This window comes from Symphalangus syndactylus, chromosome 24, assembly GCF_028878055.3.
Source record: "Symphalangus syndactylus isolate Jambi chromosome 24, NHGRI_mSymSyn1-v2.1_pri, whole genome shotgun sequence".
Lineage (NCBI taxonomy): Eukaryota > Metazoa > Chordata > Mammalia > Primates > Hylobatidae > Symphalangus > Symphalangus syndactylus.
The window spans coordinates 60,158,275-60,183,759 of record NC_072446.2 but is presented as its reverse complement, the minus strand read 5'-3'; the positions used below and the strand labels follow the sequence as shown (position 1 = coordinate 60,183,759).

At 38.8% G+C, this 25,485-nt stretch overlaps 1 protein-coding gene across 7 annotated transcripts in view; it reads left to right on the top strand.

Annotated features, from left to right (window-relative positions):
- MACROD2 (mono-ADP ribosylhydrolase 2) overlaps positions 1-25,485 on the top strand; it is a 2,104,525-nt gene that overhangs the window by 1,917,236 nt on the left and 161,804 nt on the right. For 4 of the 7 annotated variants that reach the window (XM_055265233.2, XM_055265231.2, XM_055265232.2 and 1 more), the window contains exons 10-11: positions 16,353-16,400; positions 23,520-23,603. In XM_055265233.2, coding sequence (XP_055121208.2) covers positions 16,353-16,400; positions 23,520-23,603 — 132 coding nt within the window. The remainder of the gene's footprint in view (positions 1-16,352; positions 16,401-23,519; positions 23,604-25,485) is intronic. The other 3 variants (XM_055265236.2, XM_055265237.2, XM_055265238.2) reach the window with 1 other exon arrangement.

Genomic DNA, 25,485 nt, shown 5'->3' with positions numbered 1-25,485 from the left:
CTATGAAAATAATTTTAAAACTATGTTTAAAAAATTAATAGAAAAAAGCTAAAATATTCCCAATGTTCTTGATATAAATAGTAAAATAATGAGCTATTTGACCTATTGATATTTGGGGCATCTATCTGGCACAACATAAAATGATAAACCTTATAAAACTGCAAGAAGTTTGAATGCCTTGAAAATGAGCTTGCAAAATAGTAGAAATAAAACATGAATAATAAGTGTTTTATAGTTAGAACTAGGTAAACTTAATCCATAGGAATTATAAATTTATAAATTATAAACTTTACTGGAGATGTTTTGTGGTCTTAAATACAGATTTTGTATTATATATAACATAAAAGCATATAGATGATAAAGTAAAACCCTAAGTCAAGTTTGAGAATTATATCTCAGGAACTTCTTGAATATTTTACATATCTCAATGTCTAGATAAAATGCATACATTTTATTTCTCAAATATTGACAGACATGTTATTAATTCACTTTACTTGAGTATGTGAACATATTTAGGTTACGTGTATTTTACCTTCTTAGATATAGATAGCACTGGGAAAGTGTAGCTTTGCATAATCGTGATAAAGAAAATTCCAAATTCATATTTTGATAATAATTTTTAGTATCTTAAATGCATGTGTATAATTTTTTAAACAAAACAAATCAAGAAACTTATCAACCACATTTCACTTATTTTGACCTCCTTATAGTCTTCTAAACATGCAATAAATGTTATTGATATGAATATATCTTTCGTTTATTTTCCCAATCATGAATTTCTGCCATTTATTTCTGTCTAAATTATATACACTCCTGAAAGGCAGCTTTAGTTGGGGTTTATATTATTATTATTTGACCTTTTTATCTTGATCTCATCAATGAAAAAATAAATTTGTGGAGAACAGAGATTATTCCTAATATTCCATTGCCCTTTCAGAATCTGGAAAAATTCTAAATATATAGTAGGTGTTTATTAATGTAAATAAAAACGTACCATGAGCCTAGACTGAAACTGCTGTGGTTGGAATGTGTATCTCCTCCAAAACTCATGTTGAAATTTAATTGCCATTGTAACAGTATTAAGAGGTAAGACCTTTAAGAGTGATAGGCTATGATGGCTCTAGCCTCATGGGAGGGATTGGTGTCATTATAAAAGGGTGAGTTCACCCTTTTGCCCTTTGCCTTCCACTTTGTGATATCTTCCACTATGTGATGATGCAGCAGGAAGACCCTCACCAGATGCCAGCACTTTGATATTGGGCTCCTCTGTCTCCAAAACTGTGAGCCAATACATTTCTGTTCATTATGTGTTACCTAGTCTGGGGTAGTCTGTAGCAGCATAAAACAGATTAAGACAGAGAGAATGTTTAACCAAAGTTTCAGGTAAAAAGTCAGTTTTTCCTAGAAACTCTAAGTATTGTTAACACAGCTAGACAAGGGTATAGCACTGCTTTTTACATATTTATCAAAATTTTCAAAAATTGGCCAGTTACAGTGGCTCACGCCTGTAATCCCAGGACTTTGGGATGCTGAGGCAGGTGGATCACAAGGTCAGGAGTTTGAGACCAACCTGGCAATATGGTGAAACCCCGTCTCTACTAAAAATACAAAAATTGGCCAGGCGTGGTGGCAGGCACCTGTAGTCCCAGCCACTCAGGATGTTGAGGCAGGAGAATTGCTTGAACCCGAGAGGCGGAGGTTGCAGTGAGCCAAGATCACACCATTTCACTCCAGTCTGGGTGACAGAGCGAGACTCCATCTCAAAAAAAAAAAAAAATTATAAAATTAACATTTAAAATTCTCAAAAATTAAAAATTATTTCTCTGACAAATAGGCACAATACGTTAAAATTTTACCCAGGCAGTATTTAAAATTTTTCCTGGATTTCACTTTTAAAAATCTTAGCTCTTTAAAAGCAATCAAGAGAAAGTACTAACATTATGTCTTCTGCATCCTCCCTTTACACTGATTTTATAAGTTTATCTCATCCATTATCATTCATTATCTTTCTATCAGTTGTCAAATATTTATTATGTGCCTACTATGTTCCCAAGGCTGCTACATTGAAGATATTGTTCTTGTAATAGTCCTGAAGGGCACATATCATGTAAAACAGTTGGAAAACAATATTAGCAAATAATCAAGTATAACATTGATACAGTCATAGCACCCAGGAATTCAGAGGCAAATGTGTATGAGGACCAGATTGATTGGGACAGTTTTTATGAAGAATGTGGCACTTTCATTGATCTTTAAAGAATGAACAAGGGTAGAGAAGTTCACATCTGGTGTTGGGTAAGCAACATAGAGGGAGAATGGCAGTTCAGATTGGAAAAATTGTAAAATAAAATATGATGCTTATATCCAATTTGTGAAGCCCTGACTGAGAAATTTTGACACTCTTGCCAATGCATTATGCGATTGGGCCTAAGAGTAAGTCCTTGACTGAGGAATAGGATAGATTCTGTATTTAAGAAGGATTAACTCAATTCATGACTTGAGAGACTGGCCTTTCAACAACACGCATGCTATGGATTCATCATCTGCTTTTATTGAGATAGTAGTGAACAAAGGCTAAAGAAAAGTCAGTAAATTGGCCGAAGTCACATAGTTGGGTATGTCTGAGCTCAAATCCTTTCCACTATGTAATGCTTCTTCCCTTAGCAATCCTGAAAACATGGACAATTGTTTGAAGCTACTTGTCTGCTAAAAAAGCCACATATTATCCATTTGCATTAGTAGGGCTAGAGCTCCTGAAAAGCTAGAGTTCCTCCAATCATATGGTATATCCACATGTCCTCTTTCCTTCTTCTTCTCATCTCCTCTCTGGTCATCAGTTTTCCAAGAATAATAATAAAGCACATGGTGTCATGAGCTGCTAAGGTTTTCTTTCCTCTTGCTATGTCAGAATAATGATTGGAAGATAGAAGCTTGAAGGGAGGGGTGATGAATTTCTGAGAAAGGTAGCAATTGTCTAATAATGAGGTCAACAGAGACAAAAGCATCTATGGTAAAGGGGAAGAAATGCTAGGCTTGTTATTGTAAGAAATGGTCTCTAATCTTGTCACAGCCACCTTAACACTGTGTGGCTTTGTGCATGTTGTTTAACCTTTTTCTGCTTCAGTTTTGTCATGTGCAAACGTACTAATGGACCAATTCCAAATATAAGAAATAGTAATATAAATGAAAATTCACTAGATATGTACACCAAGCATCATAAATTTTTAAATATCCGTGTTTATTTCTTGTTACAATTTTAAAAGTAAGTAGTTCAACTTTTGTGATTATCTATGAAAAATATATAAAACTTCTTATCACAAAAGTAAGACAGTTGTATAGTGAAAAACAGATAAGCAAAAAGAAAAAAATACAAACTATTTTCTGTCCTATAATCTGGAGATGAATTACATTTTTGTTGCTTATCCTTCTGATCTTTAGAAATGGAAAATGCAAACAGCCAGAAATTAGTCTTGTAACTTGCTATATGTCATTTGACATAAATCATGAACATATTTTTCACGTCGTTATGAATTCTTCCATAACTTAATTTTAATAGACCCAAAGTTTACTCAAAACCATACTACTGAACTTAGGAATTATTTCTGTAAATTATTTCTCTATTTGCTTATAAATAATAATTTTAAAAAATCATCTTTGTAGTTAAATATTGGCATCATCCTCATTTTTAAAAATACTTTTCTAAAAGTGGAATCACTTTTTCAAAATATATGCAAAACCAAGACACTTTTGCTAGTAATTGTCAGATTGTTCACTGTGTTTGCAGCACTGCAGTTGAATGTCATGTACTATACAACTTACAGGGATTACCATCCATAGGGACAGAAATATAAATGCCTGAGCCTAGCGTTAAGCAACCTGAGTTTACATTCCCATGAGTGGGATATGAGAGTTTATTTTTTTCCTACCTTTCTCAGTGGCTTACATCCTACTGTTTTGATGTTAGCACTTTTATCCAAGAAAAAAAGGTAATTAATGGGTAACAACATTCACTTATTTTATTACTAATATGGTTTAACATTTTTCCAGTTATTTATCTAAATTTCTTATATAAAATTGCTGATCATAACCCTTGTACATTTTTATTTCATCTTTTTCTTATTGATTTATAACAACTCTTTGTATATTAAGGTTATTAATCTTTCAAATATATGTTGCAAGTGGTTTCCCAGTTTGTCATTTGTCTTTGTGATATTCTTTTATAACCAAAACAGTGAGAAAAGGTAGAAAGACAAGATTTTAAAATATATAAAAAAGAAAGACGGAAGGAAGGAAGGAAGGAAAAAAGCGTAGATGAAAGGACAAAAATTCTGAAGGTTTAAAAATAGAAAGAAAAGAAGAAACCCTTTTTAATGAAAGAATGAGGTTAAACCAAAAACTCAAAAATGACCTTGATTTTAAGCCTATGGACTTCACCTCACAGAAAACCATTTTATTTCTAATTAGGTTGTTTCTAGTTCTCCTCTTCAGACATTTTATTATTATTATTTTTTATTTGTTATTATACTTTAAGTTCTAGGGTACATGTGCACAATGTGCAGGTTTGTTACATAGGTATACATGTGCCATGTTGGTTTGCTATACCCATCAACTCGTCATTTACCTTAGGTATTTCTCCTAACACTATCCCTCCCTCAGCCCCCCACCCCCCAACAGGCCCTGGTGTGTGATGGTCCCCTCCCTGTGTCCATGTGTTCTCACTGTTCAACTCCCACTTATGAGTGAGAACATGCAGTGTTTGGTTTTCTGTCCCTGTGATATTTTGCTGAGAATGATGGTTTTCAGCTTCATCCATGTCCCTGCAAAGGACATTAACTCATCCTTTTTTATGGCTGCATAGTATTCCATGGTGTATATGTGCCATATTTTCTTTATCCAGTCTATTATTGATGGACATTTGGGTTGGTTCCAAGTCTTTGCTATTGTGAATAGTGCCGCAATAAACATACGTGTGCATGTCTTTATAGTAGCATGATTTATAATCCTTTGGGTATATACCCAGTAGTGGGATGGCTGGGTCAAATGGTATTTCTAGTTCTAGATCCTTGAGGAATCGCCACACTGCCTTCCACAATGGTTGAAGTAATTTACACTCCCACCAACAGTGTAAAAGCATTCCTATTTCTCCACATCCTCTCCAGCATCTGTTGTTTCCTGACTTTTTAATGATCACCATTCTAACTGGCATGAGATGGTATCTCATTGTGGTTTTGATTTGCATTTCTCTGATGACCAGCAATGATGAGCATTTTTTAATATGTTTCAGACACTTTGTATACAAAGCAATCTGCTTCCTGATTTACCAAATGTGGTAGGCAGAAAAATGTCCCCCACAAAGATGTCTACAATCTAAACCCCAGACCCCGTGAATATGTTAGGTGGCATTGCAAAGGGGAAAATAAGATTGGTGGTGGAGTTAGGGTTGCAGTTAGCTGACCACAAGATATGAATGTTATTTTGGATTGATTATAGGAGTGGGGTCAATGTCATCAAGAGAGTTCTTAACATTGAAAGAGGAAAGCAGAAGAGGGAAGCCAGAAGGAGCTGTGACTGTGGAAGAATGTTCAGAGAATTGCACTGTTGCTGGCTTTGAAGATGGAGGAAGAGGGCCATGAGCTAAGGAACGTGGGCATCTCTAGAAGCTGGAAAAGCGAGGAAACAGATTCTTTCTTGGAGCCATCAGAAGGGAAAGCAGCCTAGCTGATATATTGATTTTAGTCTAGTTCAACCCATTTGGGACTTCCAACCTACAGAATTGTAAGATAATAAGTTTGTATTGTTAGTAGAAATATGTTACAACAGTAATAGAAAACTAATACACCAGTCATCTATGAATAAGTAAAAGAAACACAAGAGAAACTTCTTACCCAGTCTGAATTGTACATTTTTCCCCCAAATGATACATTCAATGTAGAGAAAAACTAGAGTAAAAGAATTCAGTGTTTTCTTTAATTATGAATGTTTACAAGTACATGGCACATTTGTGTACTTTTAATGTGCAGATCACATTGATGTTTAGAATTCTACAAGACATGCTCTCTATAATGTAACATAAAGGAGTTAACTGCCTTCTTAGGAAATAGGTGCTAACCATTTCCACTTGATGGGCCTCAAAAGCTGCAAACACATTTTGCCTTCAATGAAAATCTAGTGAAGTGTTGCTGTAACCAAGCAACCTGAATGCAGGAACAAGCAGCCGGCATAGACAGAAAGCAATCTGTCCCTTCCAACGGAGGGGAGTGTGCAGTGAGTGTAGCAAATGCTGATAAACAGCAGAACAAATGAAGACCTGGGAACATGAGCCTTGGCTAAGCAGAGTTTGATCTCATTAGGAAGTTCTGGTAAAACAGACACAACTAAATGCTAGTTGGAGAAGGGAGGGAGGATGTTGTAGTCATCTTTATAGAGACCCCTGCAGGGTGCTTTTGAAAGACCTTTCAAACATTCTGGGTAGACTGGTTTTGGTTCTTTAGTTGAAAACATTGAGGCAAACGCAGGGGAAAAAAAAGTCTGTTGAGGAATAATATATAAATAAAATAATTCTTAAGAAGGCACAGAAGTAAGAATAAAGACAAAAATAAACAATAGGGAAACAAAAATTTCTACAAACTATATTCCACTTTATGTATGGGCTTTTATTGTCAGCCACGTCTTTTTTATATATATATATATATATTTTTTTTTTTTTATTATACTTTAAGTTCTAGGGTATATGTGCACAGCGTGCAGGTTTGTTACATATGTATCCATGTGCCATGTTGGTGTGCTGCACCCATTAACTCATCATTTACATTAGTTATATCTCCTCATGCTATCCCTCCCCCCTCCCCCCACCCACAACAGGCCCCGGTGTGTGATGTTCCCATTCCTGTGTCCAAGTGTTCTCATTGTTCAATTCCCACCTATGAGTGAGAACATGTGGTGTTTGGTTTTTTGTCCTTGCGATAGTTTGCTGAGAATGATGGTTTCCAGCTTCATCCATGTCCCTACAAAGGACATGAACTTATCATTTTTTATGGCTGCATAGTATTCCATGGTGTATATGTGCCACATTTTCTTAATCCAGTCTATCATTGTTGTACATTTGGGTTGGCTCCAAGTCTTTGCTATTGTGAGTAGTGCTGCAATAAACATACGTGTGCATGTGTCTTTATAGCAGCATGATTTATATTCCTTTGGGTATATACCCAGTAATGGGATTGCTGGGTCAAATGGTATTTCTAGTTCTAGATCCCTGAGGAATCGCCACACTGACTTCCGCAATGGTTGAACTAGTTTACAGTCCCACCAACAGTGTAAAAGTGTTCCTATTTCTCCACATCCTCTCCAGCACCTGTTGTTTCCTGACTTTTTAATGATCACCATTCTAACTGGTGTGAGATTATATCTCATTGTGGTTTTGATTTGCATTTCTCTGATGGCCAGTGATGATGAGCATTTTTTCATGTGTCTGTTGGTCAGCCACATGTCTTTGAAGAGTTGTCTGTCTCCCTCACTTGCTTGTCACTCCATAATCCACTGCAATAACGTGACTGTCTCTACCTTCCTACTGCAACCATCCTTGTTGAGGTTATTAGAACCTTTTTGATGGCTTGAGCGTGGGAATTGAAACCACTGCATATTTGATCACATGACCCTTTAGAGCTCTTCTCACCTTGGACTAGGCACTCTTTATCCTGGCAACTGCTCTGCCATCTTGTCTTCCTGACGTCATCTGTGTCCAGCTCAGCCCTCTCTGGTATACTTGTTTGCACACGTCCATCTCCAGCTGGGAGTCTGTCAGGCATTTTCAACTGAATACATCCAAAATTAAATTCAAAATCTGTTTCTCCACTCCTCAATCCTCCTCTTCCTAAATCCCATATATCAGTAACTGATGCTATCATGTGACCAGTTGGGCACACCAGAAGCAGCAGCATCAGGCAGTTTTCTAAGCAGTGCCTTGTATTTATTGCTTGATTTATAAAGTAATTAGATTTGAGTGCTCATTTTGGCCAAGGATCAGTTGAAGGAAAAAAAAATTCCCTTTTTTTTTTAAAAAAAAGAAAATTCCTCCTGGCTTCATCAATCACCTTCAGAGAGTAGATTTAGCAATTTGTTAGATGCAGTGAGTCCAGGTATTCAACTTAATGGCAGGAATCCTACTCAGGGAGGACTCTCCCTTATCAGACATTCTTTGTCTGAAGTTTCTGCTTTGTCAAGTCCCACAAGAAGCCATGAGGATAACAACCTCTTCCCTACTACATAGAAGCCCAAAACAAAGCTTTATTTTTGCTAATAATATTTTTTTTTTTCTCTGCAAATCCAAATTGTTCCTAGAAGCTTTTGGTAATGAAATATTAAAAAGATGAAGAGTGCACAAGAAGCCTGTGGTAAGAAATTAAGCTCTAAGGGAGAGAACTTAGAAGCTTGTGAAATAAAACCACAGCAGGATTATCGTAATTGTTCTCCTTGACAGACCTGCCCATATGTATGGATGTTCCTGAACATTTGACAAGGGAATTTTATGATCTATTTCAGGTGTCTGTCCATTTTTTTCCCTTGGGAGTAGAGAGGATGCCTTAACAGCTCATAAGGGTAACATTCCCCTTCATAACACCCTCCTTTTCTCATGCCACCCACAGACCTCCTTGAGGCTAGTCTCCATTCATGCTCATGTCTCCTAGCCAATCTAGGAATCCTGGCCATGGACCATGATAATCTTGCCACTCAGCTGCTTGGTAGCTGAGTGACTTCAAGTGCATGAGAAAGCATACCGTATCTTATGAAAAGCATAACTGTTCCTCAAACCCAGCAACCCTGTGGCTTGGGCACCTCTTACCACATTAGTGTCAGTGAGACATCACAAGTTTGTTCAGTTGACATATTGGACGTCTACTTTTTTGAAAGATTCTTCTTCAACACGCCAATATTGGTGCTTTGGACCAGTGGCTCTCAAACTTCAGTGTGCATGAGTGTCACCTGGAGGGTCCTTTCCCCAGAGCTTTGGATGCAATAGATCTTGAGTGGGACCTGAGAATTTGCATTTCTAACAAGCGTCCAGATGATAGTGGTGCTGCTGGCCCAGAGAGTACACTTTGATAATTACCTTAAATAAAGTTCTACGGGGTTTTCTTTGCTTGTTTTTGTTTATTTCACTTCCCCAAAAGGCTGTATTAATTATGGTGGCTGTAGGTAATGGAGTAAGACAAACCTGAAGTCATTCCAAAACCCATAGCATACTTCATTTTCCGTAGAAGTGTGGACTATTTGCTGTTGGGAAATGACAGTTACCTGCTCAGAAGACAAGTATAATAATTAAAACAAAAATCATTCACATTAACTCTGTCTCCAATAAAAGAAGGTGAAATCATTGTTATAGAGCTCAAAGTAGGTTAGACATTTCCTTATGAAGGGGATTCTGAAGTATATAAAGCTAGCTTTTACCCAAAACTGGTTATTCATGAGAAACTAGTTGGTTTTCACATATATTTTGTGATCAAAATAAGAACTTCAGTCATATTCATGTGTTTGTGTAGAATGCAACAGGGTAATCTAACACAGGGTGATGCAGTGAATAAAAACAGGGTCTATTATGAAACTAACATCAAAGAGGTCCCGTAAGATTAAATGGAGCTTTAGCCTCTGTATGGTCTGTGCCTGGGAAGGAAAGGGGATTTTTCTGGAATTGGCATTTCTGAACACACAGAACAATGCCATCTGATGGATTGCTCTCTATTTTGAAATAGTATTTCTATCATTTTGGTAGAAACCTTTTATTTCATTTTTGTCCTCTAACAAAGAAGTATGATTCTTGGAGGACTGTTTAAAAGGGCCGCAACTCTGTGCCCACGCTTCATCAGTCTCCTAACTACTTTCAAACTTTGAATGGCATGACTCCCTACTTCCATAGGGTATCACCTTTTTTCAATATTTTTTTTGTTCCTGGTTTTGTTAGAAAAATTCTTTCTAGCAATTTGTTGCACAAATATGACTCAAGCAAGCATATTACATAGAATAATGTTGAACTAAAGTAGATTTCATTAATATGTAATGGCACATTAGGTGCTTTGTAGAGCAAAAGGACTCTATGCTTGATTTTAATACAAATAATTGCAAAATATTAAGGCATGTGCTTTATAATTTTCAGTAAATTTCTCTCATAAAAAGTTATCTTTCAAAAGATGGTATGTCACTGCTCTGCTTACAGTTGTTTAATCACTCTATGATTTTTCAAATAAAGTGAATGCTTCAACCTTGTATATTAGTCAGGTTTTTGCAGAGAAAATGAACATATATTAAAATACATGGAAAGAGGTTTATCATAATGAATGACCCATATGATTATGAAGGCTATTAAGTCCCAAGATCTGCAGTTGGCAAGCGTGAGACCCAGGAGAGCTCATGGCATAGTTTCAGTCTGAGTTCAAAGGTCTGAGAACCAATGGAACCAACCGTGTAGTTGTAGTCTGAATGCTGGCAGGCTTCAGACCCAAGAAGAATTAATGTTTCAGTTTGAATCTGAAGGCAGGAAAAAAACCCCAATGGCCAACTAGTAGAAAGGCAATGAGGCAGGAAGTGTTCCCTCTTACTCTCCAGGGGTCAGCCTTTGTGTTCTTGCTAGACCTTCAACTGATTGGATGAGGCTCACTCACATCAGGGAGGGCAATCTGCTCAGTACCCATTCAAATTTTAATCTCATTCAGAAACACTCACAGACACACCCAGAATAATATTTGACCAAATGTTTGAGCACTCTGGACCAGTCACCTTGACACATAAAATTAACCATCACTCCTGGCATGGAAGGTCTGTATTATCTAGCCAGAACAGATCGGGTTAGTTGCAATTTCTCAGCTAACTCTTCCTTTGGCCATTCATAGCTAGTTTTATTTCCTTAAAAACATCTTCATGGTTCACATCCACAGGTTTTCACAGATGTTTTTCCCTCTGCTTGAGTGTGATTACCCTTCTCTTTGTTTGAGTTCCCCAAGAAGCAGATCCTAAAACAAGGACTGAAGTAGAAGTATTTTGGGGCGGCGGGGGTGTGGCGGGGAGATGATCCCAGGAAATACCAGTAGGGAAGTGGGGAAGTGAGACAAGCAAGAGCAGGAGGCAATGAGGTTAAGCTGTAAGCCAGTTACCACTGGACAACTGGGGCTCAATCCCAGTAGGAGTGAGGAGACTCAGGGAGATAGTACAGAACATGCTTTGAATTAGGCCACTTGGGAAGCAAGGGAGCTGGGGTACTTACGTGCAAATTGTCCATCATTTGAGAAAGGCTCAACCCTAAAGGGTGTTAATTATCTGGTATTACTTGAATGGGATTCAGCAAGCAGAGAGAGCCCTCAGGCAAAGAGACCCAGGAGCTGGTGGCTCAAAGGCAGGCTGGCATGCACTGAATTGTCAAGGAACAAGGAGGTATAGGCAGGACATCCACATCTGGGTATCTACTGTAGCCTTTCTTTTTCCTTACATAACTTTAACTCACTCTTTAAGACTCAGCTGAAGTCTTGCCTCTTCTGCAATGCCTTCATAGACCTTCTTTCTGACTGAGCTGGCTTTTGTATATTTCCTAGTACAACTTCTGTTTACCTCCATCAGATAATCTGTTACCTTCTTCTCTGTTGTTTGCTTTTCTATATCGTCCACTTTGTGAGCTCCTTGAGGGAAAAGATTGCTAACCTGTATCTTCATAATGGGTACATAAGGTAGAGCTCAAGAAATGGTTATTTGACTAGCAAAAATAGTTATAAAAATGATATCACAATGTAATCACTCAATGGGTTCTTCTTGCCCACTGCACAGATAAAACTAATTCAGTGAGACAGCAGTATTGCAGCAGAGAAAGAGTTTAATTAATGCAGGGCTAGCCAAGCAGAGGACAGAAGTTTATTACTCAAATCAGTCTCCCAAAAAGCTTGGAGGCTACGAGTTTTATGGACAACAGGCAGAGGTCTAGGGATAGGGTGCTGCTGATTGGTTGGGGATGAAATCACAGGAGTGTGGAAAACTGTCCTCATGCACTGAGTCAGCCTCTGGATACGGGCCACAGGACCAGTTGAGTAATGAGGCAAAGGTCCCAGTGGAGTCAGTCAGTTGCCAGAATGCAAAAGTCTGAAAAACATCTCAAAAGACCAACCTTAGGTTCTAGAATAGTGAAGTTATCTATTAGAGCAATTGTAGAGCTTGCACATCTTGGGACCTCTGGAACAATGGCTGGTTATTGTTTAACTGTGCCTACATCTTAGTAGAATTCAGGCTTCTCTCATAATCGTGACCTTGGGGCCTTTCATTAGTTTTACAAAGGCAGCTTCAGTCCCCAAACAAGGAAGGGATAGTTTTGAGGAGGGCTATTATCATTCTTGCTTTTAGATTAAACTATAAACTAAATTCCTTCCAAAGTTGTCTTGGGCTATACCCAGAAATGAACAAGAACAGCTTGTGAGGTTAGAAGCAAGACGCAGTCTGCTGTGTCAAATTTCTTTCATTGTCATACTTTTTCTGTGTCAGATTTCTCTCGTCACAATTTTTGCAAAGGTGATCTCAATAATAGCAATAATCAGTATTTATTGAATGCTTATTCTGTGTAAGCACTTGACATATAATCCTAACCCTAAGAAGTCGATAATTTTATTATCCCTATTTTTCAGTTGAAGAAACCGACATATAGGTTTTATGTTATTTGGGGGCCAAAAGATAACTTCCCCTTTGCCCTCTGAAAGTTCACTAAAAATAAGCTGACAAAAGGCAGGTTAATAGCAGAAAAGGCATGCAAAATTATTTTAACATGCATAAGCATGGGGGAATCGCATGAGAATGATTATCCATTAGCTAAATTGGGCACAGAAGCTTATATCTTCTTCTTCATAGGGGAGTGGATAGATGGGGAAAGTAGAAAATTTTTTGAGGAGCAGTAAATGATTATTAGGGAGAATGAATGGACCCAGGAGACGGAAATTAACTTGTAAATTATTCTCTTTGGAATTTGAATGAGCGCAAGAGGCAGGCATTATCTTGTGAAAAACATCTGTCCAGGTGTGGTTACATTCTCAGCTTTTCTGCAATAGATAACTTGATTTCAGGGAGAGGATGGAAGGCAATTGTGTTCCTTTTTTGGGGCTACTGTTTCTAGATGGATAAGGGAACTGCAGAGAAAATCTTCACCCCGTGCTTTGGGAGAGACAAGGGATTGAGAGATGGTAGTGAGGGTAAGGTCCCTCATATTTCAGGGTGAAATATTCTGGTATTCTTCTTACCCAAGATTTGCATAGTTATATGTGGTTTGTCCTGGAAGTAAACCGAACCAGTCCGAGTCCAGACTCTGGAGAGACTCTTAACCACTGTATGACTAAATCAGTGCATGAATTAAATGAATGAATGAATAATAACCCCAAGCCTGATCCTTCCACACACAGGAGTCATTCTGGGGATGACGTTATCAGGACAGACTATGTAGTTCAAATATTAGCTTCAGTGTTATGTTCTACACACAAGAAGACTTCCAAGTAGCTTAACTAGAGGTATCAATCCTTCCTCTGACACCTTTTTAATAGCACTGACTACCACATATTGGAATGTATTTGCATGTCTTGGTTTCTTTACTACAGATAAGATTCTTAAAAACAAACAAACAAACAAACAAACAAAAAACAAAAAAAAAACCTGCTCAAGTTTCTATTCATCTTGGTGTTTTCTACAGCCCCAAACATAAAGTCTTGTACACAATAGGATAACCAATGAGTGTTTGCCAGGTGAATAATGGAAACATAAGTGACAAGCAAAGGGATCTTTGACTCTTCCTTTATTTTTCCCCAGAAACTGTAGAGACTGTTTTTTATCTCTCTCTGAGATTCCAGAGACTCTGTTGTCATATAGATTTTAGATGGCTCTGTAAAATAAAATTATATTTAAAGATATTAAGTTCAGGGAAGAATCTAAGAAGTTTACTTTGTAACATTTTCATAATCATTTGGTTAGAAGATTATATTTATAAGAAATTGGTATTCTTCCTTCCAAAACTGCATTCATAGAGTGAATTAAAAAAATTATGTAGAAAATCATCAATGTTTCTAAAATATTTCCACAGTAAAAAAAAATTACTTCTTTAAAAGTTAACTGTAGTTATCAAGAATTGCTTTTCTAAAACCTCAAATGAAAGGCATTTTCTCTTTCCACCGACTAATAAATCTCTAATCATCTTTGATAATCAATTCTTAAAAGAGGGCCAGACTGAGCAAATTTGGCTGGGATGACTAAATTACAAAGCACATACACAGGAGAAAGTTGCAAATCTTCACTGACTTCCCATTATTTACAAAGGATCATATAGCTAATATGTATAAAACACATAGAAAATAATATCAATTTAATTCAGTGGACATTTATTGATTCTGGTATGTAAAATGAATAGCATTAAGTGCCAAGGAATATACAGGAACACAAGACCTGGTCTCTGTCTTTGCAGAATTTATGATCTGGAGATGGATATTTGAAAGAGAGATAAATTAACAAGTAGATTGTGTGATTTTATTATAATAACAGCTAATATTTAGCACTTAATGTTTCAGTAGCTGTCCTAGTGCTTTACATGGCATTATCTCATTTAATCCTTAGGAAAGCTCTGTGTAGTAGGCATTATTATTATCCCACTATATAGCCGATGAACCTGCAGTCAGGAAGATCCAGGTAGCTTCTCCAAGATCACATGCCCAGGGGATGGATGGGTGGAGGAGCCAGGATGCAAACCTAAGCCCATGTGTATTTAAAGTCCATACCAAGAAGGCAGTAAAAATAAGGTACATCCAAGAGCACATGATTCATTCAAACTTGGGGAAATCAGACGCTATGTCACTTAAGCTTGCACTTGAAGGATGAAGGTGAATAGAGAGGGAGAAGGGCATTGCTAGCAAGACCAAGGCAGGTAGAGGAAGCTAAGGGAGACCCTGAGAGATCAGAGAAGAGTTAAGTGTTGCCATCCATGTGGGTGATAGCATGCATGTAACAGAGGAGGTGAAACTGAGAAAAGTGTTTGGAACCAGGTATCACTGGCCTTGAGTGTTATCGGGAAGAGTCTAGACTTTTCTCATTAGGCAGAGGGCAGTCACTGAACTGTTCTGAACCAGATCAGAGCTGTATTTTAAGATTGATTTGTCAGTCATGTGTAAAAGGAGTGAGATGCAGGAGAGAGAAAAAGAGAGGAGCAGTTAGGAAACTGCTAAAATAGCTAAGGCAAATGGCACTGGGAGTCCGAATTTGTACTGCAATAATGTGAGGAGAGAGGACCAAACATAGAAACAGGAGAAGATTTGGCGCTAGCTGATATTTTAGTCCATTTGGGCTGCTGTAACAAAATATCATAGACTCAGTGGCTTATAAACAACAGAAATTTATTTCTGACAGTTCTGGAGGCTGGAAGTCCAAGATCAAGGTGATGGCAGATTCGGTGTCTGGTGAGGGCCCTCTTCCTCACAGAGAGCCATCTTCTCCCCGTGTCCATGCATGGAGGAAGGGGTGAGAGGTCTCTCTTAGGTCTCTTTTATAAAGACACTAATCCCATCCACAAGGGCTCTGCCCTTATGATCTAATCACCTTCCAAAGGCCTCACCTTCTAATCACCATCACCTTGGAGGTTAAGATTAAGCATATGAATTTTGGGGGGATACAGATATTCAGAACATAGCACTGGATGTGGGCAGCATAAGGAGAGAGATGACAATGTGTCAGAATTTCAAAAGAGCAAGCGTGTCATCCATAGTGCAGAGGAATCACATGTCCTTGTCCAGTTAAAAGGGATTATACTGGGAGATGAGGGGAGCTAAATGGGAATGGTGCAACTGGTGGGACACTTGAAAGCACATGAGTGAACGCTGGGATTTCCAAATGCAGCAAAGCAGCACTTTTCATGGTGTGGGGATTTGACACGTGTCGGTCTATGACCAAATAATGATGTCCATACTTCTCAGATACTTGAAGTGAGCATGCAGACCTCTAACAAAGTTAGAACATGTGGCATTTAAAGTCGGTGATTTTTAATTTTGAGCAACTGAAATGACTGAAGTGACCATATATAATATCTATAAGTAAAACAAATGATTGCATATATAGTTTGTTATAAATATAACAATTTTTAAAAGGAAATGTAAACTCTAGGTTTTAAATTGTGCATTAATGTGTATACTTTCTTCTTAACTTAGCATGATAATAATAAGACAACAGAAATGCATGCTTTAACAGTCTCTTTTCTACTGATCTGTTATCCTTTTCTTTGATTTTTTTAATTAATCCATCTAGAACATTCTTGTGTTTCCCACTTTCATACAAGTATTTATTTATTTTTTCCTATTTTTTAACAGATGATAATAATGAAGAAGAAGAGGATGTTGAAATGAAAGAAGATTCAGGTATTAAATTCATACTTTTATTATTGGGGGTAGGTAGGGGTCATTTTGTTGTTTATGTACACTTCATATTTTTTCAACGAAAGACAAAATAAGATTAATAAAATAGAAATATATGCTCAGTGTTATAAAATTAAAAAGTAGCTGTTCTAAGACTTAAGGTTAATGCAGTTACTGTATTTAAGGAATAAATTTGACCTTGAGTTTCCTGACAGTGAAGGTAAAAATGGAACATGATGTTGTAGTTAATACAGTTATATAACAAATCACCCCCAAAACTTAGAGTAAGCTGAAAACAACCACTTCTTATACTCATGAGCACAGCAGAGATAACTTAATCATCCTGTTCACAAGGTTTGGGGCTCAGCAGGGAGATTCAACAGCTGGGAGCTGGGACCATCTGAAGATTCACTTACTTGTCTGTCTAGTGATTGATCTCAACTGTCAGCTAAAATCTTAGCTGGGTCAACTTCCTAAAACACTTGTTCATGGCCACCTTTATGTGGCCTGGGCTTCCTCAAAGCATGGCGGCCACCTTCCAAAATGAGCTTCTCCTGGAAAAAGGGAGACACTGTATTCTCAGGCTTAGACATTCTATTGCATCACTCCATGTAATTCATTCTTTGGAATAGTCACGAGCCTGCCAAAATTCAAGAGGAAACGACAATGACCTCAATCTCTTTTGGGGAGTGGTTCTATAGAGCATGTAAGACCTAAAATATTGCTGTGGCCATCTTTGGAAAATACACTTTCCACATATTATATTTTGCTCTCATTATCAGAATTGAGTTGCATGCCAACTCCTCAACAAAGCCCAGTTGTTATGAGGAAAATCTAGTGGTTAAATGCACAGGTTATGGCCTAAGGTAGCCATTCAATGTGTCTTTGATAATAAAAGCATAAATCGGTAGACCTGAATTCAATTCTAGCTCTATCAATTATTGACCTTAGGCAAATGTCTGTAAGCCTCAGTTTACAATTCTGGGTGCAATAATTCTTACCATATAGTTTTGTTTGGAGGATTAAATCAGATAACATACCTAAAGTTTCATACAGTGCTTGGACCATAGTAAAGATTCGTAAATTATTGCTTTTTTCTTTCTCATTCTAACAGATATTAGAAGGATATAGAGCTTAATTCTATGATTAAAACTCCTTGTTCCTCATTTTGTCAGTCACAGTGTTCTGACCATGAAAGAGGTATCTCAGAGGCCCTAATTCTGTGTTGCTTCTCATTTGATCCCAGAATCCCCTTCAAATCACTGACAGGCTCAGTCTGGGCGGCTCCATCAGCAGGGAGCTCTTTAAATTCTGATGCATTTGATCTCATTACATGAAGTTTGATCGGTGTGGTCCTTCTCTATGTTAAGTTATATCTCTCTCCCTCCCTGGACTGCCCACTATCTTCAAGGGGAAATAACACCAGTTTCTTTTCTTCATAAAAGTTCATTGAAACAAGGATTATGGCTTCTGTCTACTCTTCTCCAGTCCAAACATGTCTGATTCCTAAGGTTTTCTTGGACTTCCAAATGCAATGGATTCAGAGGGCATGAGAAGTAGAAGCAGAATCTAAAAGTCAGGAGCAGGAATAAAGGAGGTAGAGAAGGAACTGTAGCAGTGGCTGTTGGTGCCCTACTTATGTCTCCTTGGTGCTTACTGTTATTTTATAGCACCAACAGCTTTCCAAGGAAAGTCCTTATGACTCTCTTCTGAGTGCTTTACTTGTCCTGGCAGCAAATTCAAAGCACCAGAGAGTTAATTTCTCTGGAGCAGCCCTCAACCAATAATAGACAGGAGTTGGTTGATTAATACTCACATCTGACTCATGTTCTATTCTAATGCTGTCTAGTAGAAACATAATGTGAGCCTCAAATATGAGCCTCATGTATAATTTTAGATTTTCTAGTAGCCACATTGAACACAGTGAAAGGAAGAACGTAAAACTAACTTTAACAATATTTTGTATAACACAATAATCCAAAACATTATCATTTCAATGTATAATCAATATAAAAATAGTCAGATATTTTACATTCTTTTTTTTCATACTAAGACTTTGAAATTGGTGTGTGTTTTACATACACATTTCAATTGAAACTAGCCACATTTCAACTACTTGTTGGCCATATGTGGCTAGTGGCTACAGTATTGGACAACATTGTTTGGAGGTCCCCAATAGGACTGAGTCTTGGTTGCCCACAGTGGAATGTGCTCATGAACACACCCAGTATTGGCTGCTTTCCTTTTCCTGTCTTTCTTCCCTACTCCTCTTGTGAAACTTGCTAAAATCATCTCTCAAATTAACTGCTTAAAACTCAAACCCTTCTATATTTGCTTCTGAGAGAATATGACCTAAGACAAGGACTTTGTTTGCCTTTTATAAACCATAGAGCTCAAGGTAAAATTTAAATTAAAATTTCAATTCCTATACCCATGTAGAATGTCTTACTGTTAAAAAGAACCATATGTTTAAAAAAGACTTTAAATTGTCACTCTGTCTTGAATTAACTTTCATGAAGTTAATCTTAATGCTTGCCGTTCTCATTTATCCGCCTCACATGAAATGTCCTTGGAGTATCTTTTAGCTACGAGGGGTACTGCCCTTTCAAGCACCCAGTATAAGGGCCTTATCTTGCCATGGATCATTTGCCTAAGTGTTATAAGTACACATTTCTAAGCAAAGAGAGTTGGCTTCTCAATGAGATTTAGATAGCTATCCAAATCACTGAATGATTTTAAGGAAATCATTATTAATGCTAATGCAGAGTCCACAAGTTTGGAGTCAGCATTTGAGGTTCAGCAGCATTAATTGGATCACCATTTCTGATTTTAGTTCCACCAGGTTTCCTGGGAGTTTTGTCACCCGCAGCTGCATGCAGCTGTTCAAGTTGCATTCAATGGCCCAGGGATGCTAAGCCACTCGGGCAGAATGGGCTTGGGAGCTACTCCCAATTTCCTGATACCTGAGTGCTGAAATCATGGAGGATTTTTGTGCTGAATGGTTCCAGCTGGCCTCACCAGACATTGGTGTGCATGCTGGCTTCATTCAGATCTCACACTTAAGCATGTCAGTCTCGAAGATGAGTCTGAACCAGCCTCCCAAGGCCTTTAACTGCTGCCTTTCCCCTGCCCTGCATCAATTCTTCTCATTCAAATAGAAAAGCTGGAGGGATTTTTACAAATGCAACTGACACTAATGAAGGGCTACTTGAGTGAATCAACTGGCCAAGACATGCTAGTGAATGATAGTAAATAACAACTTGAATGCCTAAACCCACTGGGGTGCTTGTAAATTAACTCTCTGGGTAAGAAGAGCCCCAATGTGAAGAGTTTGCAGATTTCTATGGTATAAACACAAATACCATGGTCTTTTTCAAGCTTCCAAAGCATGAGGTCAATGAATAGGAGAGCTGGGGAGAGATGATACAATTAGCTCGTGTGAGCTGGCTCAAGTCAGCCGCAGCACAGCTCTGCTGAGCCAGACTTTAATTGGGCATGTACTTTGTGCCAATAACGTGACATGCATGAACTCATTTAATACACACAGCAATTCTACAAGGCAGGAACTGTTATTATTGAGGCTTAAAAGGGATTAGTTCCTTGCTTAAATAGCAGAGCCAGAATTTGAATCCGAGTTTGCCTGACCCCAAAGTTCATGTCCTTTACTTTTTTGCTCCTGTCTCCAGACTTTTATAGTAAGTAGAGGCAGGAGCATTTCAGATGGTATCAGACATGGTCATCTGCAAGGGGAGGCTCTACTCCCATGGGAGGTAGAAGAAGCAGACTGGCCTAAATGCCTAGAATTCCTTGTAAGTCCTTTAATCATCTTCCTTCATCCTTAATTCCTTAATGGCAAATGTTTTCCCATGTCCTTTCATTTCCATGACTATGCACTGTTGAAATTAGCCCCAGTCTGAGCCAGCAGGGACAGAAAATTATCAACCACCTATGGAAACAACCACATCACAGCTGGATGCACAGTTGAGTCCCTCAGGGGACAAAGCCATGCTCCTGGCAAATCTCCAGGTTTCCACCCTCTGCCAGACACAGGGCAAGCTAGAAGACATGATGCATTGTCAAGGAGAAGCATGGGGGTGCTTTTGAAGAGAAGCAGAAGCAACTCTCTTCTTCACTCCCCCCAGGCCAAGAGGGAAAGTTGTTCCTCCCAAGCCACAAGTAGAAACTTGGGCACAGAGGCCATATGTATCTGTGATTTTCATTTGCATGCCCCAAAACACTTTACCCGTGGTATCATGAAATGATACAATACTGTTTCATAGAACATGTTTCATGTTCATATTCAACATGTAAGCACGCCCACTGACCCAAGGAGTGCTCTACAACTTTTTCAAAACTAAAATATTAGTACTTTGGGGGGTGCTTAGATATTTCAAAATGTGGCACATGAATGTCTTTTTAAATAGTACCCACTCCCCAGGAATTCCCATTCTGGTGGAAAATGAAGACCTAGAAATGTAACTCACAAAAATGCAAAAAGTGATTTGGAGAAATGCTGGTTTGGAGTTGAATTTTCAGCATTGGAAACTCTCTTGATCCCAGTTGCAGACGACACATTGCAGTGACATAGAAGGGTTAGATTTTTCTCCCAGTGAGGTTGCAAATGTCTCTTTGCCCATTGTATGAATCCATTTGAGCCCAGTATTTGCACTCGGTGAGCTGCTCCAAGCATCTCATTTCTGTTTTTGCTGAACCCATTCCAAGGGTCAACATCCATCTTGCAGCTGGTGACAGAAGTTTGTGGGAGTTGCTAATGTAGTCGTTGGCAAAATTTTTCACCCTGGCTGTGGTAATAACCTTAGATGTGACTGACTTGCAACCACGGAAAACCTAGCCTAGTGCCCAAAGCTTTGCAGTTTATAATGCCAAAGTTTTTAATAGCACATCTGTCAAATGTGGGTTTTTTTTGTTCTGTTCCTTTTTTTAATAAATGGGAAATGAGAAATGAGTCGCCATAGCTCTGTAATGTAATTTTAGAATCCTGGCATGAAGGCGACAGCTGCTAAGAGAGAATTAGGCAGGGTCCCCATTATATCTTGGCCTTAAAGAAAGGCCTGGGGAAGTGAAAATAAAATAGAATTTGAAATGAAATTCTCAAGGCACTGCTAGGCACCAGGGATACAAGAGGGATTAGGAAAGACAAGTGCCCTTTTCTCATGGAATTTACATTCTTGGGGATGAGATGAGGAAGGAGACATGCAATAAAGGGATACACCAGAGAGTGAGATAATTTCAGATAAAAGTGGTGTGTTTGAGAGAAATTTCCCTTCTGGTGAGCCTTTAGATTAGGCAGTCAGGGAAGGTCTTCTAGGGAGTTGAATTTGATCTGAGATTCAAAGGGCGAGAAGGGAGCAGACCTATGAATATGTGTGTTAGAGAAGTGGGGGTGAGAACAGCAGGTGCAAAGGTTCTGAGGCAGGAACCAGCCTAACAGTGATTGAGGAACACAAAGGGAAAGGAAACTGACAAAGCTAGAGCCAAACACAAGTGGGAGGTGAGGCTAGTGTGGTAAGTGGGGCCCAAATGACATGCTGTGCTAGGCCTGGAATTGGATTTGGATCTTATTCTAAGCAATGGTTTTTAAACAGGTGAGCAATGTGATCTGGTTTATGTTTCAAAAGCTCACACTGGCTGCTGTGTTGAGGATAGAAAGTAGAGAGTAAAGAGTAGAAGCGGGGAGATTAGAAGGCTAGAGGGTTATGAGATGCTGGTCTGGGCTACTGTGGTGATTACAAAGATTGAACACAGTAGATGAATATGAAATCTATTTTAGAATGGAGCTGATAGGGCTTATGATAGGACTTATGATTGCTTCAACTGGAAAAGTAAATGAAGAAAAATATTGAGAATGGCATCTCAGTTTGGAGTTCAAATTCCTGGGTAGACAGTAATACCATTCCTTGAGATGTGCAATACTGTGGAAAGAACATGCTTATAAACATCAAGTGTATGATTCTGTCTGATTTTAAATTTGAAATGCCTGATGAGGTCCTTTACAAAAAAATTGAAAGGGCCTGATGGGGATTGAATGCAGGAAAGGAAATTATTAGTGCTATGAAGTGTGGGGCATAGTTAAGTACCAGCCCTGAAGGGACAATGGGAAGGAGGTGGCTACGGGAGCCAAGAAACTTAAAGGGCCACATGGAGAAGGCCAACTCTAGAGTCTGTAACCTTACATTGAGGGATACAACCAGCTCATGAAAATCACCAGGTGCCTAGAAAGTAAATGCCCTGAGCTCACCACTGGCTACATCTGATAGGAAGCCAGAGAACCAGGGAGTTCATTGATGCAATCCAGAAAATTCAGCCTCCCAGAGCACAGCAGGGGTGGTGAAGGTGGAGAGTGGATCTGGAGGGGCAAACAGGTATCCATTCCCAAATCCCAGACAAGATGCCATGTAGGCTGTTGAAGACATAAGTCATGAGCTCAGCAGGAAGACCAGGGCTAAATACATAAATTAACATCTAATGAAGTGTTCTATATCCAAATGGAATAAACTCGGAGATGCTTTCCTGACACTGTCATCAGAATTTAATTTATTTGCCCCCACGGATAGACTTAGAGGGGCATTGAGGAAAATAGGAAGCACAGTAATTTAACTGGGACATACAGAAGTTGTTTAGAATCTGGATTACTAAAAACAGTTTGTCAAATAGAAGCAGGGTAATTTCTAGCCCCATTCCTTTCTCCATTTCTCTAGCCCTACTTTCAGTACGGAGTAAGATGAAATTGCACAATGACAATTGTCAATTAATCTATGAAGATTGAAATCGAACACTCTTGGAGGAAAAAATATTAACAGGGTTCCCTTATGGAGAATTTCTAAATTTATAAAAGCACATGTGTAAGATTTTACATTTGTGTGAATCACTAATGTTATCTACAAAAATGTTTTAGCTTAAGCCTTAAGTTTAAGTCTATGTAGGTTGGAGAACCACAAGTCCTTGCCAGAATTTCGCTCAGCCATAATGACAGATGAAACTGCAATTAAGATTCAGCGTGTGTGTAGGTTTACTAAGAAGAAAACATTTTTAAATTTCCACATAATTTTGAACCCTCCTGGTAAATATTTAAATGAGAATATTAAATCTTTGTGATTCCAGAGGGGTTAGAGCCAAAAGACCTCTCTCCACCCTACAAAAAGAGCAAAGCAAAGAAGCCAGAATGTTCGAAAGACTCTAGCGAGGGTAAGTCCTGTCCCTCCTTCCTTTAGAAAATTATGCCATGAAAAGAAACATATTTAATTTTTAAATTATGTGTACAAACACACTCATGTTCAGATATTCCTAAGGGTTAAAATATCACAGAGAAATTCTTTTATCCCTTTCTAGTATGTTTGAAGTTGAAATCAGACTCAAGTTTATTTTGTTAAGGTAAAACCCAAATTTTAAAAGTCCATTTTGTCAGTGTGATGTATTTTCCATGTCTGCAAAGCAAAAAACTGTAGGTAGTGCTTACCAGTTACATGTTCCAAAATTGTGTAAAAGTGAAGTTCAAGATTTGCATGTGATGACCAGCTTTGCAGCTATTGGCTTATTGGGGAAATTGTTTTTCTGATAAATACATTCTGAGTCTTTCCAGATTCAGACCTCAACAACAGATGCTGGAAATGGTTCCTGTCTTTAGCACTGTCTTTCATTTTCTAAGATCCTAGGTACCTTTGCATTTTTGCATTGAATGGGCAGATCCCACTGGACTCAGTTTTATGAATAGACGACACTGTCTCTCTTTTACACACTAGTACAACATACAATTCATTCAAATTTTCTTTTGAAATGTTGATGAGATGTTCTTTTCATGTGAACCTCAAACCTAAGAGTAGTACAAACTTTTACACTTGATCTTAGCTCAAAGGCCCAGAAGCGATAGAGCAGTACAAACTTTTTAAAGGGAGCATATTTACGCTTTGTCCTTCTTGCCTGGATCCCCACCTCCTCCACTGGGAAATGAAGAGTGTAATAATACTGATGGTGTCAGGTTGGGTCTTGAGGGAAGAAGATGCCAAGATGGAAGCAGAAGTGCAAGATAAAGGTGAGAGAAATGGGCAATGGAGCAGGAGCAGCTGAAAGGAGAGAAGAAAAGAAGGAGGCTCAGCTAGGAAATGCCTCAGTCTGCAGTGCAGTCTGGAAGTCTGGAGGAGTCCTGCAGTGGGCAGGAGTAGCTGGGCTCTAGGGTCTCGCTTTCCCATGCACGGTCACTGGCTGCAAGTAGTTTGGCGAGAAAGTGACCAGCCTCCGCAGGAACACGATGCCACAGGGGTTCTCAAGAGTGTGGTTGCTGGGCGCTGTCAGCTTACTTCTCTCCTAGCAGCGGGTCTCACTTGAACTCTGGAGCTGCCCACATGCAGGACTGCACAGTATCCCTGTGAGTGCCAGGGCTTCCGGTGCTAAGGAATGACGCTGCTTTTTCACCTTCCTGGGAGTTCAGTACCAGTCGAGAAGCCAAAGCTGAAAGAAAGGTGGAAATCAAAGCATTAGCTTGAATACTAATGTGACGAGGCCAGAGCATCTGGCTGCCCTGCCCCCAGACGGGCTTCCTAATCCTGAATTTCAGCTCTAAATAGGAAAGCTTTAATCATTGTCCCCTCACAGGCAAGTGCAGGTGTCCTCAGCTTCCTAGACCAAGACTGCCCTGGTCAGCTTTTATAGGACGAGCAGACCAGGAACACGCCTTCTCTGTAGGCAGGTGGGTCTGAGAGAGACACAAGATGGAACTGTTTCCTTCTCTCAGGCTTACTGTAAGTGAGGAGAAGTGCAGAAAGGCACAGAAATAGATGTGACCCCTCCTCTAGACAAGGAGCGAAGGAGGAATGTTTCCTACTGACAGTAAAGAGTAGAAATAGCATGTGTGCTGGCCTAGCACTGGCCTGGCCTTCTGTCAGTGATGGCTGTTGTTATCAATATAATAATCATGGCCATCGTAGGGTATGCACTGCCCTAATTCAGTGAAATGTGCTTGAGAGTTTAAAATCATTCAGAGAAGAACACTTAGAACCAGGGAAAAGGCCAGCTGCAATAATTCACCCAAGATGTTAAGCTTTGTTACTGCCTGGTTGGGAGAGTAGCTGGG